The sequence below is a fragment of the Palaemon carinicauda genome, chromosome 10 (assembly GCF_036898095.1).
Source record: "Palaemon carinicauda isolate YSFRI2023 chromosome 10, ASM3689809v2, whole genome shotgun sequence".
Classification (NCBI taxonomy): Eukaryota; Metazoa; Arthropoda; class Malacostraca; order Decapoda; family Palaemonidae; genus Palaemon; species Palaemon carinicauda.
In genome coordinates, this window is record NC_090734.1 from 67,138,221 (window position 1) to 67,159,663 (window position 21,443).

Below are 21,443 nucleotides of genomic sequence, written 5' to 3' on the forward strand. Positions count from 1 at the left end.
AGCTCTGTGACTATTTTCTTAGACCTCAAGCGGGTGTGAATGTCAAGTTCGATATACAGAGGCAGTGGTGGTTCATAGTTCTTTAAATGACGAGATTTTCCTGCTGCCAGACCTTTCTTCTTGAAGTTGAAAAGGATGATCTGAGAAATGGTCAGACATGCCTATGAGTCATTTGAGTCCTGTTGTTTTACATCTGGTTCATTTAGGAGCATCGCAACAAGCATCTTCAGTGTCGATGGAATAGATTGTTCTTGACAGGAGGCCGGAAACGATGCATCAAAGTAAAATCCAGTTCGCTGGGAGATTTTGTTGCAAACTATTTTTGCAGCTTTTGCAAGAATGGCAGCATCTCCTTCATGGTCACAATTCATAACCTCTTTTAACATTTGCTGCATTGCCTCAGGAAAAATGAGAACAATGTGTTTTCCATCACTTTGTTCTTGGGCTTGAGGGAAGTACTGCAGGATCTTTTCCTTGAATCAGCTCTTGTTTATTTCCTTTCGAATCTTGAAGACGCTTTTCATACAACTTTTGAAGATCCCCAAGCTTGAAATTAAAGATACCATCCTCCACAGAAATTTCAATGGAACTGGTGAGCTCAATAGAGGCTCTAGCCTTAATTATTTTCTCTTCATTTTGGGATTCACTGGATTCTTGAAACTGCCTTGTCTTCTTGGACCTATGGCGATTTCGGAGCTCAGTCAGGCAGGTCAGGTGGTATTTTGCTTCAATAGCAATTAGGTCACCATCAGAAATCTTTGCAAGCAGAGTTGTGTCTTGCAAATCAGTGGCCATCCGCCTGATATTCGCATCTGCATCCAGAGTTCTGAATTCATAGAGATGACCATCCTCTTTGCCGCAGAAAATGCATGGAGATTTTGGCAGAATTTGCTGGTCTTTTCGACACTTCTAATCAGTGGCAAAGCCTGGATCATCTAAAATAAGTTCTCTTTTTTGTTCAGCTGTGTAATTTGTCTTTGGCAAATTTTCTGCAGCAAGATTTGTACCACTTTGCTCGATGTGCCACAAATTCTTCAACAGTGACGCCTTCCTTGTGGTAATCTGTCTATTTTGTGGAATGTACAAACGTTAGTCAGGAAAGGCTTGTATGGCGCAGTTTTGTCTCCAGTGCCTGGCCCATCCAATGGGCACTTGAGGTCCTGCCTGGTTTTTTGTTGCCAGATCATGCACGCACTCCAGTCCATGTCATATTTTCATTCCAACCTTGAAACATACAAACAAAAGTACGCATGTAAGATATGCCTTTAGGAGTATCCCAGAGTCACTGTTTCAATACAGAAATGTACAATAACCATTGTGCATCATAAATCTACCACCAGATAGTTAGGCAGCTTATGTCAATTTTTGAGAGTTCCAACTTGCCACTTACTATTTTATCATTTCCATCTAACGACGATTTTCCCCTATTCTCGGAGTGCGAAACTTCAAAAATTGCATTTTGCCACGTCATGCTGTCAGTATGACCTGTGTACGTGGGGCCTAGCAAAAATTGAAAGGATTTTGGATATAGATAGCTAGGAAAAAATGTCACACTTTTATTAGATCTGTCCCCATCCAGTCAAAAATTCGAAGTAAGCTGCCTAACTAAGGTGCTTGATCAGACTCATACATCTTTGTTTATACTGCCTACAATAGTGTGTCCAGGAGGAAATACCATTCAGGGTCAGATCCCCATTGTGGTAGCACGAATACCACCCTTCCTGACAGTGTGCATGTAGGCCTACAAAAGCCTGTAATAATAGAAATGAACCACCCATTAAACCCATATTGCCTGAGCATTGTAGTAACAGACCAGCGGACCCCTTTCCTGATCATCTGTCCTCAAACATTTATTCACTGCTCCAATATGCCAGGCTGTAATGTACCACCTCACAGGCCTGAGCACTCCCTGCCTGATTGTTTTATTCAAGAACAGCCATAACTACTTGTTTTGGCATTTATAGTTACTATTCACGTGCTTGATTGCAGTCAACTCTTATCGTGTTTTGTTAACTTTAGACTAACACTTTTATGAAGAAACAACTTTACATTTATTTTTCCAGCTCATGTCTTCTATCCACAACCTATATTACTTTTGCCTAAACTACACTTCTCTTTATTTCTTCCTCCCTTTATCCCCATGGTATGAAGAATTATCTTCATTCTCTCTTCTTCTTTATATTTTGTTTCTTGCTAATTCATAATGTAGAACAGTTACCCCTGATATATCTATATCTAAATGTTTTCTGTCAACCGTGACTGGTAGACTATGGTAGAATTGCCTTTGTTATAATATATACGCCTTGCCTTTGTGACATCACAGCAGTAAAGATCTGAAGAAGATAAAATGTGCTGCATATAAGTTAGTTCTTACTTAAGCAACCACATTTCGAGGTAAATTACTTACCATGATTTTGATAATAAACTAAGTATTGCTAGCTTATAAGTACTTCATTTTTATTTCTGTAGGTGGTATATACCGTGCTAGGCGGTATATTACCGTGCTATGCAGTATATTACCATGCTAGGCAGTATATTACCATGCTAGGCAGTATATTACAGTGCTAGGCGGTATATTACTGTGCTAGGCGGTATATCTTAGCTACCGTGATAGGTGATATATCTTAGTAATCCATGTTTGCCAACGGTTATACTCGTATAAGCGGATGAGCAACTTGGTGGAGTAATGAGAGCTTTGGGTGTGGAGGAAATGCCCCGCTGAATCTCGATGAGGTCACTGACAGAAGGGTGACAGATTGGGTTTAAGGAGATGGACAAACTATCTCTTCGGCTTTTAGTCCTGATGGCTGGCAGTTGATCTTACTAGAATCAGTATGGACCGGCAGGGGTCACTTGCCTTAGTTAGATAGGCACTGCACATCACAAGAAGCTGGCTATCCTTTGATGTATCTAGCCAATGAATCCTCTATGGATTTAGTCAGTCATGGGAAGAGAAGATGACAGAATGGCCCCCAGTCCCAGGCATTGTGGGGTACTAAGAATCTCCTAGTTTATAAATACAAAAGAAAAACTGAAAATAGGTAATTGGAATGTTAGAACCCTGAATCATATTTGGAAGTTACAGCAAGTGGAGAGTGAACTTATGAAATATGGTTTGGATATCTTGGCCCTAAGTAAAACACGTTATTAGGGGATTGGTAAGGAAAGTTTAGACCAAGGCAATATATATATCTACTCAGGAGGATTAGATGGAGTTGGAAGAGAAGGGGTACGAATGATGATGACACCAAGAGCAGAAAAAGCATTAACGGAGCGGAGAGCTGTAATTAGTAGATTGTTACTAGCAAAGTTCAAATCAGAGCAGTGCAGTATTATAGTTTGCTATGCCCCAACAAATGATTCCCCTGAAGAAAAGAAAGACGAATACTATGAAGAACTGCAGAGGTTAATAGACGAGATCCCTGAGATACATAAGAAAATTGCGATTGGCGACTTCAATGCTAAAGTTGGAAGAAATAATCAAGGGATAGAGAATGTGATGGGTGTCGAGAGTCTTGGCGAAGTTGCAAATGAAAATGGAGCACATTTCATAAGTTTCTGTTCAGCATACAATCTTGTCATTGGAGGTACACTTTTTCAACACAAGAACATCCACAAGTATAAATGGACTTCACCATGTGGCATTTACAAAAATCATATAGATCACATTGCCATAAATAAAGAGAGAAGGAGGACTCTTAGAAATGTAAGAAGGTATGGAAGTGCCGATATTGGTAGTGATCAACAGCTCCTCATTGCCACACTGAAATTAAAACTAAAAGCACTCAACAGAAAGATGGATAGAATATCTAGGTTTAATATAACTAAGGTTTTAAAAGAAGAGCACAGAGAAACATTTGCAATTGAATGTAGGAATCGATTTGTAGTCTTACAAACTTTGAGAGACGAAGAACAGACAGTTAATGAAGAGTGGTGTGATATTAAGAACATATATCAGTCAGTTGGTAGTGAAGTCTTGGGCCACGCAGTTACAAGAAGAAATCCTTGGATATCGACTGATACTTGGGATACTACAAAAACGAGACAAAGACAGAAATGTATTGTTTAAGGATTTCGAGGAAGTAATGAAAATTACAAAGTGAGGTCAAAAGAAAAGCCAGGAATGACTGGGGAGAATATTTAATATTTAAACAGTATAGCAGATGAAATCTGTACTTAGGCAAAGAAGAATAAGCATGTACCCACCAAAAGAGATGGTTCTATTATAGCAACAAAAGATGAAGAAAGACAACGTTGGATGGAACACTTTAGTGAAGTTATGCATAATAGATATGAAGGGAGTAATTTGATTGATGCACTTGAAGCTAATGAAGACCTTGATGTGCCCATGAATGAATTCAGTGTGTTTGAAGTCGAAGCTATCCTAAGAAAACTAAAGAGATGGAAAGCCCCGGGATACAATGGAATAACTGCCGAGATGATACTGGCCTAAAATGAAGTGACTCCCAGAATACTTACGAGATTATTTTGTAGAATATGGCATGAAGAGGCAAAACCTGATGAATGGGAGTTGGGAGTGTTGGTGAAAATAGCAAAAAAGGGAGACCTGACTGATTGCAATGATTACAGAAGCATAACGCTTACGTCTGTTGTTATGAAAATATATAGCATGCTTATTCTAAAGAGACTGGAGAGAAAGAGCTGAAAAGCTGAGAGATGAATAAGCAGGATTTAGAAAAGGTAGATGTTGCACTGACCAAATTTTCATTTTGAGACATGTTGTACAGCAATGCGTAGAATATAGAAATACCATTTTGATGGCATTTGTGGAATATGAAAAAGCCTTTGATAGTGTGCACTGGCCAATTTTGTGGAGAGTCCTTTGCTATTATGTGATTCCTCTTTAATATGTAAATGTAATTAAGTCTGTTCATGAACATAGCACGTGCAAAGTTAATGTTAATGCAGTCTTATCAAATGAATTTCCAGTGAACACCAGAGTACTCCAAGGGAATGTGTTGTCACCTATGTTGTTTAGTAAAAGATTCAAAAAAAAAGAAATCAGACAATGGCTAGGTTAGATAAAATTTGGAAATTAAATCGCCTGTAATTACACATAAAAATCAGAATATATATCAGTTTAGTGAGATTGGTGTTATTGTATGGACACGGGTCATGATATGCCAATGAAACAATCTCCAATAGATTTAGTAGATTTGAGAACAAAGCCCTGAGAAGAATATTGGGAGTTAAAATTGAGGACAGAAATAGAAATGAAACTATAAGAGAGATTACTCAAGTACCATGTGTGGATGAGATCATGATGAGGGGTAGATGGAGATGGTTTGGGCATGTTCTTTGCACTTCCCAAGAGAGATTAGTTCACTAAACGTTCAGCTGGGCTCCACAAGATACTAGAAGATTTGGAGGACCCAGGCCTATATGGCTGAGGACTATGAAACACGAAGTAGGTGTTGTATATGGCGTTGGTTATCAAAGTAAAATATCCCCCTCATACATACCTGGAATAATGATAAATCATTGTAGGGAATGCTCATATTCCAGCATCTTCCCCATCTTAACAAATGAGCATCACTCTCAAAAAGACTGGATCCTACTGCTATAAAAAAAGTAAGAAGAATCACATCCTCACTTTAGGACAATTAATTAATGATTAAATCCTTCATAGCATACACTACTACTCTTATAAACTATGTTAAAACATGTTCTATCAATGAAATAGTGTACAGCATTACTCTTAATACCCGTAACACATATACAGTAGTATTACAGTACAAAATACATAACAGTCTCCTCCCCCTTAAATTGACATTGTGCAAAACTACAAATTTAATCTCTCAGGGAACTTCCCTCTATTCCTCCTATAGGGAAGTACTCTAACTTCATCCTGTAATGGTAAAAGAATAGATTCTGATTCTACATCTGATGTTCGAGCATCTTGGTTAATATTTGATTTAACTACTTCTGAATATTTTTCATCTTTAACATTCACATGATCTACAGGATTTTTATTTAACGGCGGTAATTGATCAACATGACGTTTTACAATATTTCCGCCAACTTGAACATCATAATGTAAATTTCCTATCCCTTTTACAATTTCTCCTTTGACCCACTTTTCTGGAGTATTGTATGATCTTACCCTGACATTAGAATAAGGGGAATAATGTCTCACGTTTGGGAGACTTTCTAATTGCTTATACCCTTTTTCTTCTAAATCACTTTGCAAACTTGGATACAACAAATCTAACTTACTCCTAATCCTCCTCCCCATCAACAAATTTGATGGTGTCACACCTGTTGTGCTGTGCGGTGTTGTTCTATAAGACAATTAAAACTTTGACATTAAAAAATATGTTATTTGAATTTGCTTTTCCGCATTTCATGTTAAGCTTAGATGTTTGAACAAATCTTTCAGCCTCTCTATTCATGGAAGGGTGATACGTTGCTGAAAATATGTTTAATACCATTTACTTCAAAGAAATCTTTGAATTCCTGTGAGGTAAACTCTGGACCATTATCAGTTACAATTCTTTCTGGAATTCCATGTGTAGACAAATTTTCTTTAATTCTTGAATTGTGGTGTAAGATGTTGTTTTCTTCATTGGAATTACTTCTGGCCACTCACTGTAAGCATCTACAACTATCAAAAACCAATAACCTAAGAAAGGACCTGCAAAATCTAAGCGCACTCTTTGCCATGGATACATGGGTAATTCCCATGGGTGCATTCTAGCAAATTGAAGATTGTTCTGTTATGTTGCATAATTCATACAATTTCTTACAAATAATTCAATATCTCTATCTACACTTGGCCACCAGACAAAAGTCCTTACAATAAACTTTAATCTCACAATACCTTGGCGATCAGCATTTATTTAAGACAAGACCTTATTCCTCGGTGAACTAGGAATAATTACTCTTGACTCTTTCATTAGAAAACCTTGTGCTATACTCAATTCACTCCATATATCTTGATAGGCTTTACAATTTACCTCATTTCCACATAAGTCCCTACCTGTCATTAAACTCTCTAAAACCTTACTAAGTATTAGGTGTTTCTTGGTATTATGTGCAATATCCTTGGCTGTAATGGGTACATCATATACTGAAACTAGTAATATACTGTCATCATACTCTTCTGGTGCTTTGTTTACTGTCAGTCTAGATAAAGCATCTGCATTACCCATCTTTGACGTAGGACGATATTTTATATCATAATGATATGCGGCTAACGTAATTGCTCAACGTTGTAGTCTTGCAGCTATTAACGTAGGACAACTTACTTTTGGACCCAATATTACTAATAGAGGTTTATGATCAGTAACAAGCGTGAACTTTGTCCTACCATAAAGATACATATGAAATTTCTTAACTCCATACACTAATGCTAAACCTTCTTTTGCTATTTGAGAGTAATGCCTTTCTGCCTTGTTCAATACTATAGAAGCGTAAGGAATTGGTTTTTCTGTTCCATCCGGCATTACATGAGATAATACTGTGCCTAAACCTATGTTCGATGCATCACAAACTAATTTAACTGGTAAATCTATTTGATCATGTACTGGAAATGTAGGTGATGTTATTTCCTGCTTGATTCTTTCAAAAGATTCCTGACAATCTTTTGCCCAATTCCACTCTACACCCTTATTCAGTAAGTTATGCAAGGGATGTGCGATTGTAGATAAATTTTGAATGAAATTTCCATAAAATGTTACTAAACCTAAAAATGATTGTATTTCCTTAACATTTTCTGGTATCTTTGTTGATATCACTGCTTTAATTTTCTCCTTAGTCTTGTGAATACCTTTGCCATTGATTACAAACCCTAAGTATTCCACTGAATCAACTTCTAAAATACATTTTCTCCTATTTATTCAAATATTATGTTCCTTCAACTTCTTCAGAACTGCCTGTAATCTTTCTCTATGTTCTCTTTTATCTTTACCAGAAACTAAAATATTATCTATGAAAATAAATACTCCTTGCATTCCTAAAAAATCTTATCCATTGTTTGTTGCCATATAGCTGGAATGCTTGCTACTCCATAAAGTAATCTCTTTGGCCTATACAAATCTAAGGATGTATTTACGGTACATAGTTCTTGTGAATTTTCATTCATGGGAAGCTGTTGAAATGTTTGTCTAAGATCTAACTTAGAAAATACAGTACATCCTGACATAGTTGCAAACATGTCTTTTGGATTTGATAATAGATGTTGAGCCACCTGAAGCTGTGGATTCAATGTTATCTTATAATCTCCACATAACCTAACCTGACCGTTTTCCTTCACAAAAGGAACTAATGGAGTAGCCAAATCTGAGTATGTAACTTTTTCCCAAGAACCTTCACTTTCTAACCTTTTGATTTCTGTTTCAACTGTACTTTTCAATGCATATGGTACGGGTCTTGGAGCAAAAAATCTAGGAGTACTATCTGATTTCAAAACTAAAATTGCCTTTGCGTTCTTTACTGTACCAACTTTATCTCCAAATACGTCATGAAACTCTGATACAATATTATCCATAGACACTTGATTCTTGTATTCATTTTGTGTACCTGTAACCTTCAAAATACTAGGCCAATCTAATTCAATATACTGTAACCAGTCTAAACCTAGTAAAGTTTGTCTTTTTCCTTTAACTACCGTTGTTGGCATTCTGTCTAACTTCTGATCTTTATACTGTACTTCTACTTTCGAAGCCCCTACTACCTGAATATCAAAACCATCATAATCTTTCCAAACTCTATTTGTACCTTCTAATAACAAATTATGAATATTGTTTGCTATTTTCTCAGACATAATTGATACATCAGCTGCTGTGTCAACTTGCATTAAATTTGGTTTACCATTTATGATTACTTCTACCAATATGTGTTTCTTTGCACCTTTGTTGGCAGAATTAATGCAAAACACAAAATCAGTTTCTGACCTATCCTGGTTATCATGAACATTTTCCGCATTATTCTTTTGGTCTATAGTATCAACTGCTGCATTTATTTTCTCTGTATACTGTTTAGGGAATCTTCAAACATTTGAAAAATGTCCCGTCTTTCTACAATTCTTGCATGTTTGTCCTGTAGCAGGGCATTTCCTTGCTTCGTATGCAAGATGATCAGTTTTACCACACCAATAGCATTTGTGTTTTTCCTATTGCTTCTGAGTATAGGTATGATTCTGATATTTGTGAGCATTAGAGTTCGGCAATTTCCTATGATTAAGCTTTGGCGTATTCTTTCTCTGATTCTCATTGTCTTTCAACTTTGAGCCTATCTTGCTAATTTTAGAATTTTCCATTCTATTGCTAGTAGAATTACCTATTATATTACTTTGCCTACTTGATGTTTCTAGAGCTCTGCCTATAATCAATACCGTCTTTAGTGTTAAATCTTTAGTTTGCAATAATTTTTTTGAAGCTCTTGTGATGTGCAATGGGCAACAACTTGATCTATGATAACATTTTCTAACTCTAGAAATTCACATGAAACAGCTAAATTCTTAAGTCTAGTCACAAATGCATCTAAACTCTCGTGGTCTTTCTGATATGCCTGTGCTGTAAATTGATACCTTTCAAAACATTTATTGACCTGAGGGGCAAAATATGTGGCATTAGCCTTAATTGTAGCTTCACTAATGTTATTGGTAGGTTTTAGTGTCTCAAAAACTTCCCGAACCTCTCTACCAGCTGTGTGCAGTAATAAGGCCTCCTTCTGTGCATCTTTCATACTACCTTAAGCTTCAATGTAAATCTTAAATTCCTCACACTATAGTTACTATCGTGTTGCAACAGAATTGGGTTCAGCATCAATGCTAAACTTCTCTGGGTGCTCGATGTCCAGGGGCATTTTTACTTCTTAACTGAATAAGGTTAGGCAAATGAAATCTACAAAATTAACTAGTTACTCACTAACAAATTTATTTCTAACCTAATTTCTATGTTAATTGCACCTCTTGTGTGTTTATGCAACCAACTAAAGGTAGTTTACACTTTTTGTTTTATGTAAACTATCATTGTTATATGGTGAAATTTTACCACCTAATGCCTACTGGTAACACATTTCAATTCTACCTTACTTGGTCCTAACCAATAGCATATATGTAGGATGTTTGCTTCTTTCTTGACATTGAGCTTGAATATAGAAATGTGTTGTGGCATTCCTCTTGTTTACTGCATACCTGCTGCTGCTGTATGGGGTTTGCATCTAGCTGTCTCTTCTGCTGTTGTGTTTCTCTACATGGGTTCCGTCTCAGGTGTAGTCGCCAAATGTATATGTTGTTGGTAATCAAAGTTAGATATTCCCCTCACACATACTTGAATAATGATTAATCATTGTAGAGAATGTTCCTATCCCATCCTCGGCACCAAATGTTGTATATGGTGTTGGTTATCAAATTTAAATATTCCCCTCACACATACCTGGAATAATGATTGTGGTGAAATACTGGGGAATTTACAACCACATATGATTACTTTCTTTAAACTTTAGACCCTCGTGCACCAGCTTTGCACGAGGCCAAGTTACAGAACTGAGAAACAAACTTACTTAAGAGACATCTGCCGTTTACCTTTGATTCAAACTATATTTCCTGCACCGATTCTTTTGGGGTGATGCCACACGGGTTCACAAAGATTCAATTAAAAAGTTTGACATATATTTAATATTTAAAGTACACAAACAAAAATCGTCAGAGTTACGTTAAAGAGCGAACATTAACATTACCACAAATGAACAAAATTTGCGTTACTTGATAAAAAATTAAACAAATATCAAACGGGGTTACAGAGTATTCTTATAAGAACATTGCTGCAACAATGCGATGGTTCACGAGGTGATGATGTCGGATTCAGGAGAATATCTTCTAATTACTTGCCTTTTGGAGTCCGCTGGTAGAAGCCCGCCCGTGTCACATTTCCACCCTGGAAGAGAACTCTTATCACATTTACAAATTTGCAAGGGCTACGTAACAAACATCAAGTGATTTAATTGTAACCCAACATACAAAAAAAAGGGTTTCGTCCAGAAGGCAAGTTTAAATTACTGGCATGTGCCCTTACAATAATCAAACAATATATATAATCTCCACAGGAAGAAGTTTGACAACAATGGGATGATACGTCATTTTATCTGATTTAGATGGATAAAATTTGCAAGAAAGTTAGCTTATTACTTTAAATATTATTATACTAATTCATACAAACTCATTGATATAGTTAATATAATCAAACTACTTCTATGGAGTAAAAAAATCACATTTTAAACATATATTCATAGAAACTGGGAAATACCTTAGAAAACGAATACTCTTAAAACTAAGAATATTTTTATTCAAGGGGAATAAATGTCAATTTTTGACAATGATAAATTTACTTGCCTTCTGGTTGGATGGGATATAATCAGAGACTTCTTATTAAAATATGTTTAATGCTTAAAGTTTACATTACAGCTCTACTCTCTGACTTGTCTTGCCTCTCAAGTGAGAATATGTAAACAAAACTCGTACACATGCGTACAAAAATAACAAATGAGCATCACTCTCAAAAAGATTGGATCCTACTGCAATGCAAAGGTAAGAAGAATCACATCCTAACTTTAGGACAATTAATTAATGATTAAATCCTTCATAACATAGTCTACTACTCTTATAAACTATGTTAAAACATGTTCTATCAATGCAATACTGTGCAACATTACTCTTAATACCCGTAGCGCATATGGTATTACAGTACGAAATTACATAGCAGTAGGAGTTGATCAATGGAGAAGTATTAAATTAAAAACTCAAGATAGAGACGACTGGTGAAATCTAACCAAGGCCCTTTGTTTCAAAAGGCGTAGGAGGAGATGGTGATGATGATGATGACTACACTCAAGTTTGTTAGTCTAGGAAATATGTTTATATTTTGTCCACTTCATATGGCCGTTTTCTAAATATCTTTTTAATTGCTACATTTTTGTTTACCAGGTAGTTAGGGTAATACTTATGTATGGTCCCCTTGAGCTGTAAGATTGCTCCTTATATGATAAACAGGAAACCTACATGAAACTCATTTAGACCAACTGTCCCAAGTTAGGATAGACAAATATCCCGTGAGATCTCCCCATTCATCCACAGTCGTCAGAAAGTATACAGACGTCCACACTCACCTGTAGCATCAAAAGCCTGGCTTACCCCAAAACAATTTTACCCTGAACCAATAACCAGATGAGGACAGTCGTGGGGGCAACACTACAGGAGAGGTCGGAGAAACATCACAGAACCAATGACCCTGTTCGACTGTAAACTAGGGCCAGAAAGGTTAACATCAAGACATCACAATTTTCTAGACAAGCTTATAGAAACTTATCTCTGTGAGTTACATTTTAACTTAGCCATTCCCCCTTTTAGATTAGGTATCATACATTTTTTTCATTCTGATTTACACCAATAGGACTATGTGCATGGAACTTAATGTAATTACATTGGGAGTTTTTTCCCATCTTTATTCACGTTGTATCTTATGCCTCGACTCACATACCATGTGTCTGACCTCGTGTTTTATATTATAGAGCAAGGTATAAACTTTGCAATAGACTTCTGGTCTCAGATTATGAATGCAAATGTACAACCTTTATCTATTTGGCTTAGTATTTTCCATTTATTATTTGTCAATTTTGTGTGATATGCTTTGAATCAATCGTTTAACTTTTATTGTTATGGTATTGTTAAGATTTCCAGTTTATTATTGTTGTAATCTTGTAAAATTAAGTTATTAGACTTGTTTAGTCCAACTCGTATCTTTGTTACTTTCATTGATTGATACATATATATTGTTGATAATTTGGGACAGTTCCCTTGAAGTCAATTTAAATGTGTTCATTATACCAGAAATATAATTGAAGAGAGTAAGTTAAATTATGAGCAACATAGGTAAGAGTGATAGTAACGAGTACACTCTTTTTCTTGAGTGCTTCCAAGGTGAAGATCCGCCTTGCTAAATTAAAGACAGTATGTAGTTTTAGGGTGGAAAATGAATTGTTACACTATTGCTCCCTTTCTGCTTTCAGTGATATTGTTTGTAAATTAATTGCCTGCCCTGTATCTCAATGGGGGCTTCTAGGATGGATTCGAAATAGCACTTAAGGCCTAAGCATTTGGATGGCTTTAGCACTGACAAAACTAAAGTAGAGTTTCAAATAATTTATGTGGAAGTAATTTTCTGTGTGAAAGGTTGCAAACTGCAACATCCCTTACATGTGCTCGAGTGATTGTGATCATATCACCCGTGAAATATCTTCATTGCCTGTTGCAAGGAGGCATTCCCGAGGCATGTCTCCCAAACATTCTCTTAGAAATCAAATCTTCCGCACACGAGTATAAGAAGGTGATGATATTTCATAACATCATAGCATCAGAGGATAAATGATTAATCAGGAAATGGTGAAAGACCAAATAAGGGCACCAAATGGGGAATGCTGGAGAAAATGTTTTATAGAAATATACAGAAAATATAATATTGAAATTTAAGAAGTAAAATAAAATAAAATGGGGAAATGTGTTTTCCTACTAACAGACAGGAAATTTGTAATTGGTAGCAACTGGTTTGTGATATGTAACCCTATTCTTTAATCTATGAAAAAATCCCAAAAGTTATACGATAATGATATAATCCATAAGAAGTTACAAAAGCAGAAAGTCTCTTAGCTCTCTCAGTCAACAGCACTTGTCAATAACCCTTTAGCAAATTAAATTTACTAATAAATTTTTGCTTGACCAGCACAATCAACACAATCGGCTACAGCGCACAAATTCCCTTTACGATAGTTATTGACAAAGCGCACACTACCATAAGGCTTGGCAACCAAAATAAAGGGAAAACGACAAGCACTCTGACTAGGCTCGGTGAGATGATTATCCAACAAATATTGAATCTCAGACTGCATTAATTCATGATTGCAAGGAGCAACAAGATAAGGATGCTGCTTAACAGCTATGTGATCACCAACATTGTTATGGAACAACACATTTGTTCTTGAAGGCACATCAGGAAACATATAAATACATATCAAGTAACTCGTTCACATCAGTGTGCTGCTTATTATTATTATTATTATTATTATTATTTTTATTATTATTATTATTATTATTATTATTATTATTATTATTATTACTTGCTAAGCTGCAACCCTATATGGAAAAGCAGGAGGCTATAAATTATGCCCACGGGCTCCAACAAGGAAAATAGCCCAGTGAGGAAAGGAAACAAGGAAAAATAGAATTTTTAAGAAGAGTAACAACATTAAAATAAATATCTCCTATATAAACTATAAAAACTTTAACAAAGCAAGAGGAAGAGAAACAAGACAGAGCAGCGTGCCCGAGTGTACCCTCAAGCAAGAGAACTCTAACCCAAGACAGTGGAAGACCAGGGTATAGAGGCTATGGCACTACCCAAGACTAGAGAACAGTGGTTTGATTTTGGAGTGTCCTCCTAGAAGAGCTGCTGACCATAGCTAAAGAGTCTCCTCTACCCTTAACAAGAAGAAAGTTGCCACTGAACAATTACAGCGTAGTAACCCCTTGGGTGAAGAAGAATCTCAGTGTTGTCAGGTGTATGAGGACAGGGGAGAATAAGTATTGAATAGGCCAGACTATTCGCTGTGTGTGTGTGTAGGCAAAGGGAAATCAACCGTAACCATAGAGAAGGATCCAATGTAGTACTATCTGGCCAGTCAAAAGACACCATAACTCTCTAGCAGTAGTATCTCAATGGGTGGCTGGTGCCCTGGCCAACTTACTACCTAACTGAAGAGACAAATGAGACAATTTTACATCGAGATGAACCAGAATTTCAGAGTTGCATAATCCGAATCATGAACCTGAAAATGACATCAAAATCACAATTTTCATCTTCATTTTCCTCTTCGACATGATAACTGCAGCTGTCTTGGCTTCTTTATTTCTTTCATGATAAGCTTCTACCATGTTAATATGACAAACACATCTCTTTTTTCCTCTATCAGGTGTACTAATAACATAGTTGTTGTCACTTATTTTCTTGTCAATCACATTGAACTTGGCAATGAAAAAATTTCCAAAAACAGGAAGTAACACCACAACTTTATCGCCATTCTGGAATTTTCTAGCTCTTGATGAATAGTATTACAAAGTCTTATTTTCCTTGGTCATCTTAAAATGTTCACTGGCAATATGACAGGATGTCTTCAATCTTTCATTAAATTTAGACACATCATTTAAAACATTGTACACCGTGGTTTCATTCATCCACTTCTCCTTTAACATTCTAATGGATCCCTAACATCATGACCAAACACACCTCGAAAAGACTAAAACCCAGGATTCTTGAAAAGTCACTTTATACGCAAACAACACAAGAGGGCCTCCTTCATCCCAGTTTGCTTTATTGGCTATACAATAGGTCTTTAACATAGTCTTAAAAGTTTGATGAACCTTCCTCAGAGCTCCTTGCGTCTCAGGATTATGTGTACTGAAGCAGAACTGTTGAATCTGAAGCTGGTGCATAACTTGTTGGAATAGTCCAGACAAGAATTTTACTTCCCTGATCACTCTGGATCGACTTGGGCAGTCCAATAAGGATGAAAAACTCCCCAAAACCGACAAAATATACATCGAAATCCTTTTCATTAAAAAGAGGCACAACTATCTTCATCAGAAATACCTGGCCTAGATTTATCTGCATCTTTAGAATTAGCCTGTTTATTTATTTCAAATACAACTCTTTTTTTTAACATTAATCTCATGAAGTTTTATCTAAGCTTCTCTATTTTTATATCTCTTCTCAGCTTGTAATTGTTCATGTTTAAACTAAGGTTCGCTTCTCTCACGCTCAGTCTCTATTTTTTTTACTTAGCTTCTAACTTTAAGTTCTCACACTTAGCTTCAGCTTCCAATGCTTTTTCTCTTAAATGGGCTTCTATTTTAAGAGTTTTAAGTTTGATAGCTGATAAATCAGAACCCACTGATTTCTTATTAAATTACATCTAACACATCCGGGGGTAACACTTAAGCAGGAATCACAGTAGGATTTTTTTCACCAGCAGCGAGCCCTTGCTGCTGAAAATGGAAACTGGAGGCTTTTTGCTCAAGATGTGAGCTTTCTGACTGAACGGGAAGCAGTGAGCACAAACCGCTAGCATGATTTCGGATGTAAAAAAACAAGATGGCTGCTGCAAATAGGACGTGCTCTTGCTTGACAATCTTGGGTCCAACAAGCCTCAAAAGATAATGAAAATTTGCTTTGTTCACCTTATAGTAGTTGTAGAATTTTTAAATTCACGTAATATTCCGAGAATACATATTACTGTAATAGTCAGAAAATTTCTGACTGCCATGATGATGTCAGCTGATTGGTTTTGTTTAAAAAATTTCCTATTTGCTCCTTGAACTACGAGATCGTAGTGTGATGCTACAGCACTTTTGCTTACAAGAATCGCCTGGAGGTTGGTGAAAACCGTGAGCAAGAAATGACTAGTGTGATTCCAGCATTAGTCTTCAAGCAAATGTTGAACTAGTATCATCTCTCCTCATTGAATTTTTAACATTAAGCTCAAAATGTTCGCTTAAATTCACTAATTGGGATTTCTTGAAATTATTTTACTTTTCAATTTGCGGTTCCTCAACAAATTTGTCAAAAAACTCTGATGCGTTAAACGTTGACATGTCTGCTGGCTATTCTGTACAACTGACAAAAGTTTAATTTATGAACAACCTTTAAACTCAACTCCCGGACATGCCCCAATTCTGTTACGGTTAGCTATATCAAAACGTAGATTGTGTAAAATCTACTTTAGTATCTTATTCCCTTAATAATTAATTCCGTATAGGAAATAGCAAAACAGTAACAGCAATAGTGTAACTTATAACATTGTTTTGTCCATTTGCTCTTTTATACCTCATGCTGAACCGTTAGTGTGGTAATCTTTTCATACTATGGTTACTCTCTGACTGAGTTGGAGGGACAGTCAGAGCTTCATACCAAAGTAATTCCCTTCTCTTTTGTATTTCCTTTTGTTTATTCATTTTTTATCTATTTGGTTTAATTAGATTTACTTTGAGGATTTTATATAATTTGTATTATATTCATCACTGGGTCATTGCTAATCAAATTCATGGTTGTTTCATGGAATGACATACTGAAGATTAAGTGGAACAAAGCTTGGGTAGCAGTAGCCAAGTTTTTAATGTCACAACAATTTATTCGACTTAACTATGGAGAAACAATTGAAGTCTGGCCATCTGGAGCTGGATCCCAGCTACTCTTATGCAGCAAAGAAATGGCAGTATTTACAAAAGAAGTTTTTAAACTTTATTCAAGAATGTGGTGAAAGGGCACCAAATAGACTGCAGAAACTCATGTGTATGAATACCTTGTGGAATATGTGAATTATGATACTGCCAATTCTACATTAGAAAAGTTATATGTAAAAGTACCAATGAAATATTCAGTAGACATTTACTTGCTACTCGCCAACAAAAGGTAGGAGAAACTTTGGATAAAGTTTTAAGAGTATTGTGTAAATTAGGCAAGGACTGTAATTTAAAGGCAGTTAGTGCAGAACAGTACAGAGAGCTGATCAGGTATGCTTTTATAAATTGTCTGGCCTCACCTATGATTCAGCAGCATCTTCTTGAAAATAAAACTCTAGACTTAAAAGTAGCTTGCGACCATTCTTACTCTTTAGACCTTCCCCAAGTTCTAATAGTGACATGCTTCCTCATACTGGGTGTACCGCTGCTTTGGTTACCCCCTGATCCTGTTCTTATTGCAGGTGATCATGTGAAGAGTGGACCACCGTCTGAAAGCTGTGAAGTAACTGCCGGAAATCGAATATTAGCGGCTTCACTGTCCATGAAAAGAAAGTGCTTTTTTTTTCTTGTGTAGGTCTCTATCCTATTTGTGCTCACTGTACAGTTCTGAATTCCATTTGCAAAAAAATTGCCATGAAGTGGACCTTTGCAAAATAGTGCCTATCTAAACAATCTGCATATGGAGGTAAATCTACGACCGCTACAGTATTTGATCCCTCACAGTCATCTGCTCTTGCAGCTAACGGTGATACCACCTTTCCTCAGGGCCTCTAATTTAGAAATTAAAAAAATTATACATACATACTTACCTATATATATATATATATATATATATATATATATATATATATATATATATATATATATATATACTGTATATATATATATATTTATTTATATATATTGTAAAGAATCTTTCTTCAGTCTTCTTTCTTTTTGCATTTTGGTATCGCTTCCAATAATCCTACATTAAGTTTTCTTTACCGAAAACATTGGCAGAACTGCTCAAAATCTACTGAACTCTTGACAATAGCATATGCCATATTTGTGACGTCACAGCGTAGAAACGCAAAGCAAAAGCCTTACGCCGGCGTACGATGGTTCTTTCCTTAAACTACATGTGTTGAGATAAAGCATCACGCTAGTTTTTAATATGATTTTAATACTGCTGACTTAGATGCAGCTTCTATCTCTCAGTACCAATTCGGGTCTGTTAATTTTGAGATGTATGCCCATCGCACCAGCCCTTTGCTAATTGCTCATTTAAGTTATTAATTTTTAGTAAGCCAGAATAGGTAGGATATATGTATGTATATTCCCTTAGAGCTGCAAGATTTCTCTAAGTATTTTGTACAAAATCCTGCCTCCTTCTCACTCCTTATAACAATACATTGCCCTGCCCTAAAGTCTCAATATGGCAACTCAACTTCGTTATTCTATGCACCACGACCCTCACCTGTTTTGAAAGGTGAAGACGACCTGTGAACACACGTGACCGGTGAACACACGCGACCTAAGGGTCGACCCATTCGTGCACGAGCAGCTGTTGTGACCGGCTGACTGACCTGGTAAGTCAATTTATACATCTCTGGCTCACCCCCCAACTCGACACCCACCAAACAAAGGACCGGAAACTGTGTCCTGGAAATTGTGCCAGCAATACCCGATCTACCAAGAAGCAAGGATTCCAGGAGTGGGCCAGTTAAGGGTGTAAACTAACCTTTCCACTTAAGGGTTCTTTCATCATTACTGTAAGGAGTGCAGGTAAAACATGTGGCCACTAGTTTTCCCCCATTTTAGCTTAGATTAACTTTAACTTGATTTAGGTTTAACTGGCTTTTACACATTTCGAGCTGAGTGGGTGGTATTTTGTGTACAAAATTTGCTTATAATATTTCCGACCCCATTTCAATCATTGCTATTGCAGAAGACCACGAGTCTAAGCATCCATTTTTTTTATTATTTGGCATCCTTTGATTGGTTCAATTATTTGCTTTTTCGCAGCTGTTAAGCTGTCCGATTCTTCCATGTAAATTTATATAATAAAGCAAGTTTAGGGTAATTACACCTTCGTAATTTTACTCCACCATTTATTTGATTATGTCCATTATGAATATATAATCTCAGGACAGTATACCCAATATATTGGAGGGAGTAAGTAAGTCTAAGTAACCTAAGAGTAATAGTGTGTTAGCAAATGACTTAGTATTTAATCTATGCTTCGAAGGTAAAGATCCTTGTCTTTAACTCGACTACAATACATCATTGCTCCCATTCTAAGGACAATGTCCTACAGCATTTTTACCCTTCGAATTCCCTTTTTTCTCCTATACATATTTTCCTGTTATTTCATTGTAAATATTATCTATATCATCGTATGCAGAATCATCTCTTCTTTTTATTTATGTATCATTCATCATTGTATGTTAATGTTATATATTACTTTAGTTTATCTTAACTTATGATCAATTCCATTTTCTGTTATTGTAGTGACGTTTTCATTACGTCATGACTCCAGCCGTTGGGCAGTTGAATTTAAAATCAAGTCAGTGTCTGCCTCCATGTACTAGAGAATACATCTCTCTTCAAGAACTCGTCTTTTCATTTCCTTTTTTCTGCATGCATCTTTACAGAGAATAACTAAAATAGAACTAAAGCAGGAATATTACAAGTGGCGACGAGGAATACAACGGAAAATAAATTGATTAATCATGGCGACACAGTGTCCAGCATTCAATCCTAGCTTAGAAACTGTAGTTGAGTTTCTTGAAAGATTCACAGATCAATCTGCTGATTCACTGCAGCAAGCTGGAGACGACAGTACTAAGAAGGTTAGTATTTTGGTCAAATCTCTTCCTGTAAATGTCGTTACTGATGTGCAACGGAGACTTAAACCAGTGAAACTGTCAGACGCCACATACGAAAACATCAAAGAAAAGTTAATTTCTCAGCATGAGATTAAAAAGAGTGTGATAGGTGCAACGGTACAATTCCTGAATAGGAAACAACTTCCGGATGAATCTATTGAAAACTATGCACGTGCATTAAATGGCTTGTGTTCAAATTGCAATTATAAATATTGCCGTCGGGACAGGTCTCTGCAAGATCCATTTGTGAGTGGCTTAAGGTCTGCCAGCATTCTGAGTGGTTTGTTACAAGACTGTGAAAACAAGTCATTTAACGAGTGTGTTGAGAAGGCGAAACTACTGACAACATTTTCCGCTGATGCTCAGGATATAAAGCTAGAATGCAATCATCACACAAGCTATAAAGTTACTGAACATAGGGCTAAAGGTATTAAAAAGGTTCCTACTTCATATATTTGCATAAGGTGTGGTCAGCAAGCAAATCATTTTACTAATGATTGTTTTGCCATGAAACTGAAATGCATGAAATGCCAGAAAACTGGTCACCTTGCTAGGTGTTGCAAATCCACTGCAAAGTCATTGCATGCAGTCTCTGAAGCAGCTCCGAGAGATGCAGTAACGAGTAGGGTTGCCAAATAAAGGCCGATTCACACGACCCGTTTTCTTTCCGACAGGCTGGGTGGTGGCTAACCGCCGTCGAAATGTTGTACATTCACACGAGGCTTTCCGTATCCGCTTACCAGCGTGCGGTTTTCATTGTTTACTTAGACTCTGTCACGTTAGGACCGAGTAAATTACGATAATTTTGACACTATAAGATGTTGGTTGATAACTGTGTTGATAAAATAAGTTATGCAACTTCATAATGCTTTATGCACCATGCCAATAATATTAAAATTGCGATAAACTCACCTGTTTTATTTAATGCCTCTCCAGTCATTTTCCATACCTTTTATTTATGTAAATTATTTCTATACATCTTGTTTGCCATGTCAAACATCTCCTCATACCCTTGAAAAAGTTCAATTAACCTCTAATACATGGTGTCAACAACAAACTAACTAATAACTATGACTCTATACTATGAGGAAAAGTCGGGGTTGTATGCCACGAAATGAACGGGTACGATACAGGTCCTCGTTCACACAAAACATCATCCACCCGTTGGTTGGGACGGGTGGCTAACGTCCGTCAAACCGGACGAGGTTTCTTGGAAAGAAAGCCGGGCCGACTCGGACGGCTGACGTCCGAGGGCCGCCGTCAGC

The 21,443-nt window shown here is 36.5% G+C and overlaps 1 protein-coding gene across 1 annotated transcript; it reads left to right on the top strand.

The window, feature by feature from the left end:
• Positions 1–20,022: 20,022 nt before the first annotated feature.
• Positions 20,023–20,817, top strand: LOC137648032 (uncharacterized). The gene has a single exon (XM_068380974.1). It carries the CDS (start codon positions 20,023–20,025, stop codon positions 20,815–20,817), a length of 795 nt encoding a protein of 264 aa, XP_068237075.1.
• Positions 20,818–21,443: the final 626 nt, after the last annotated feature.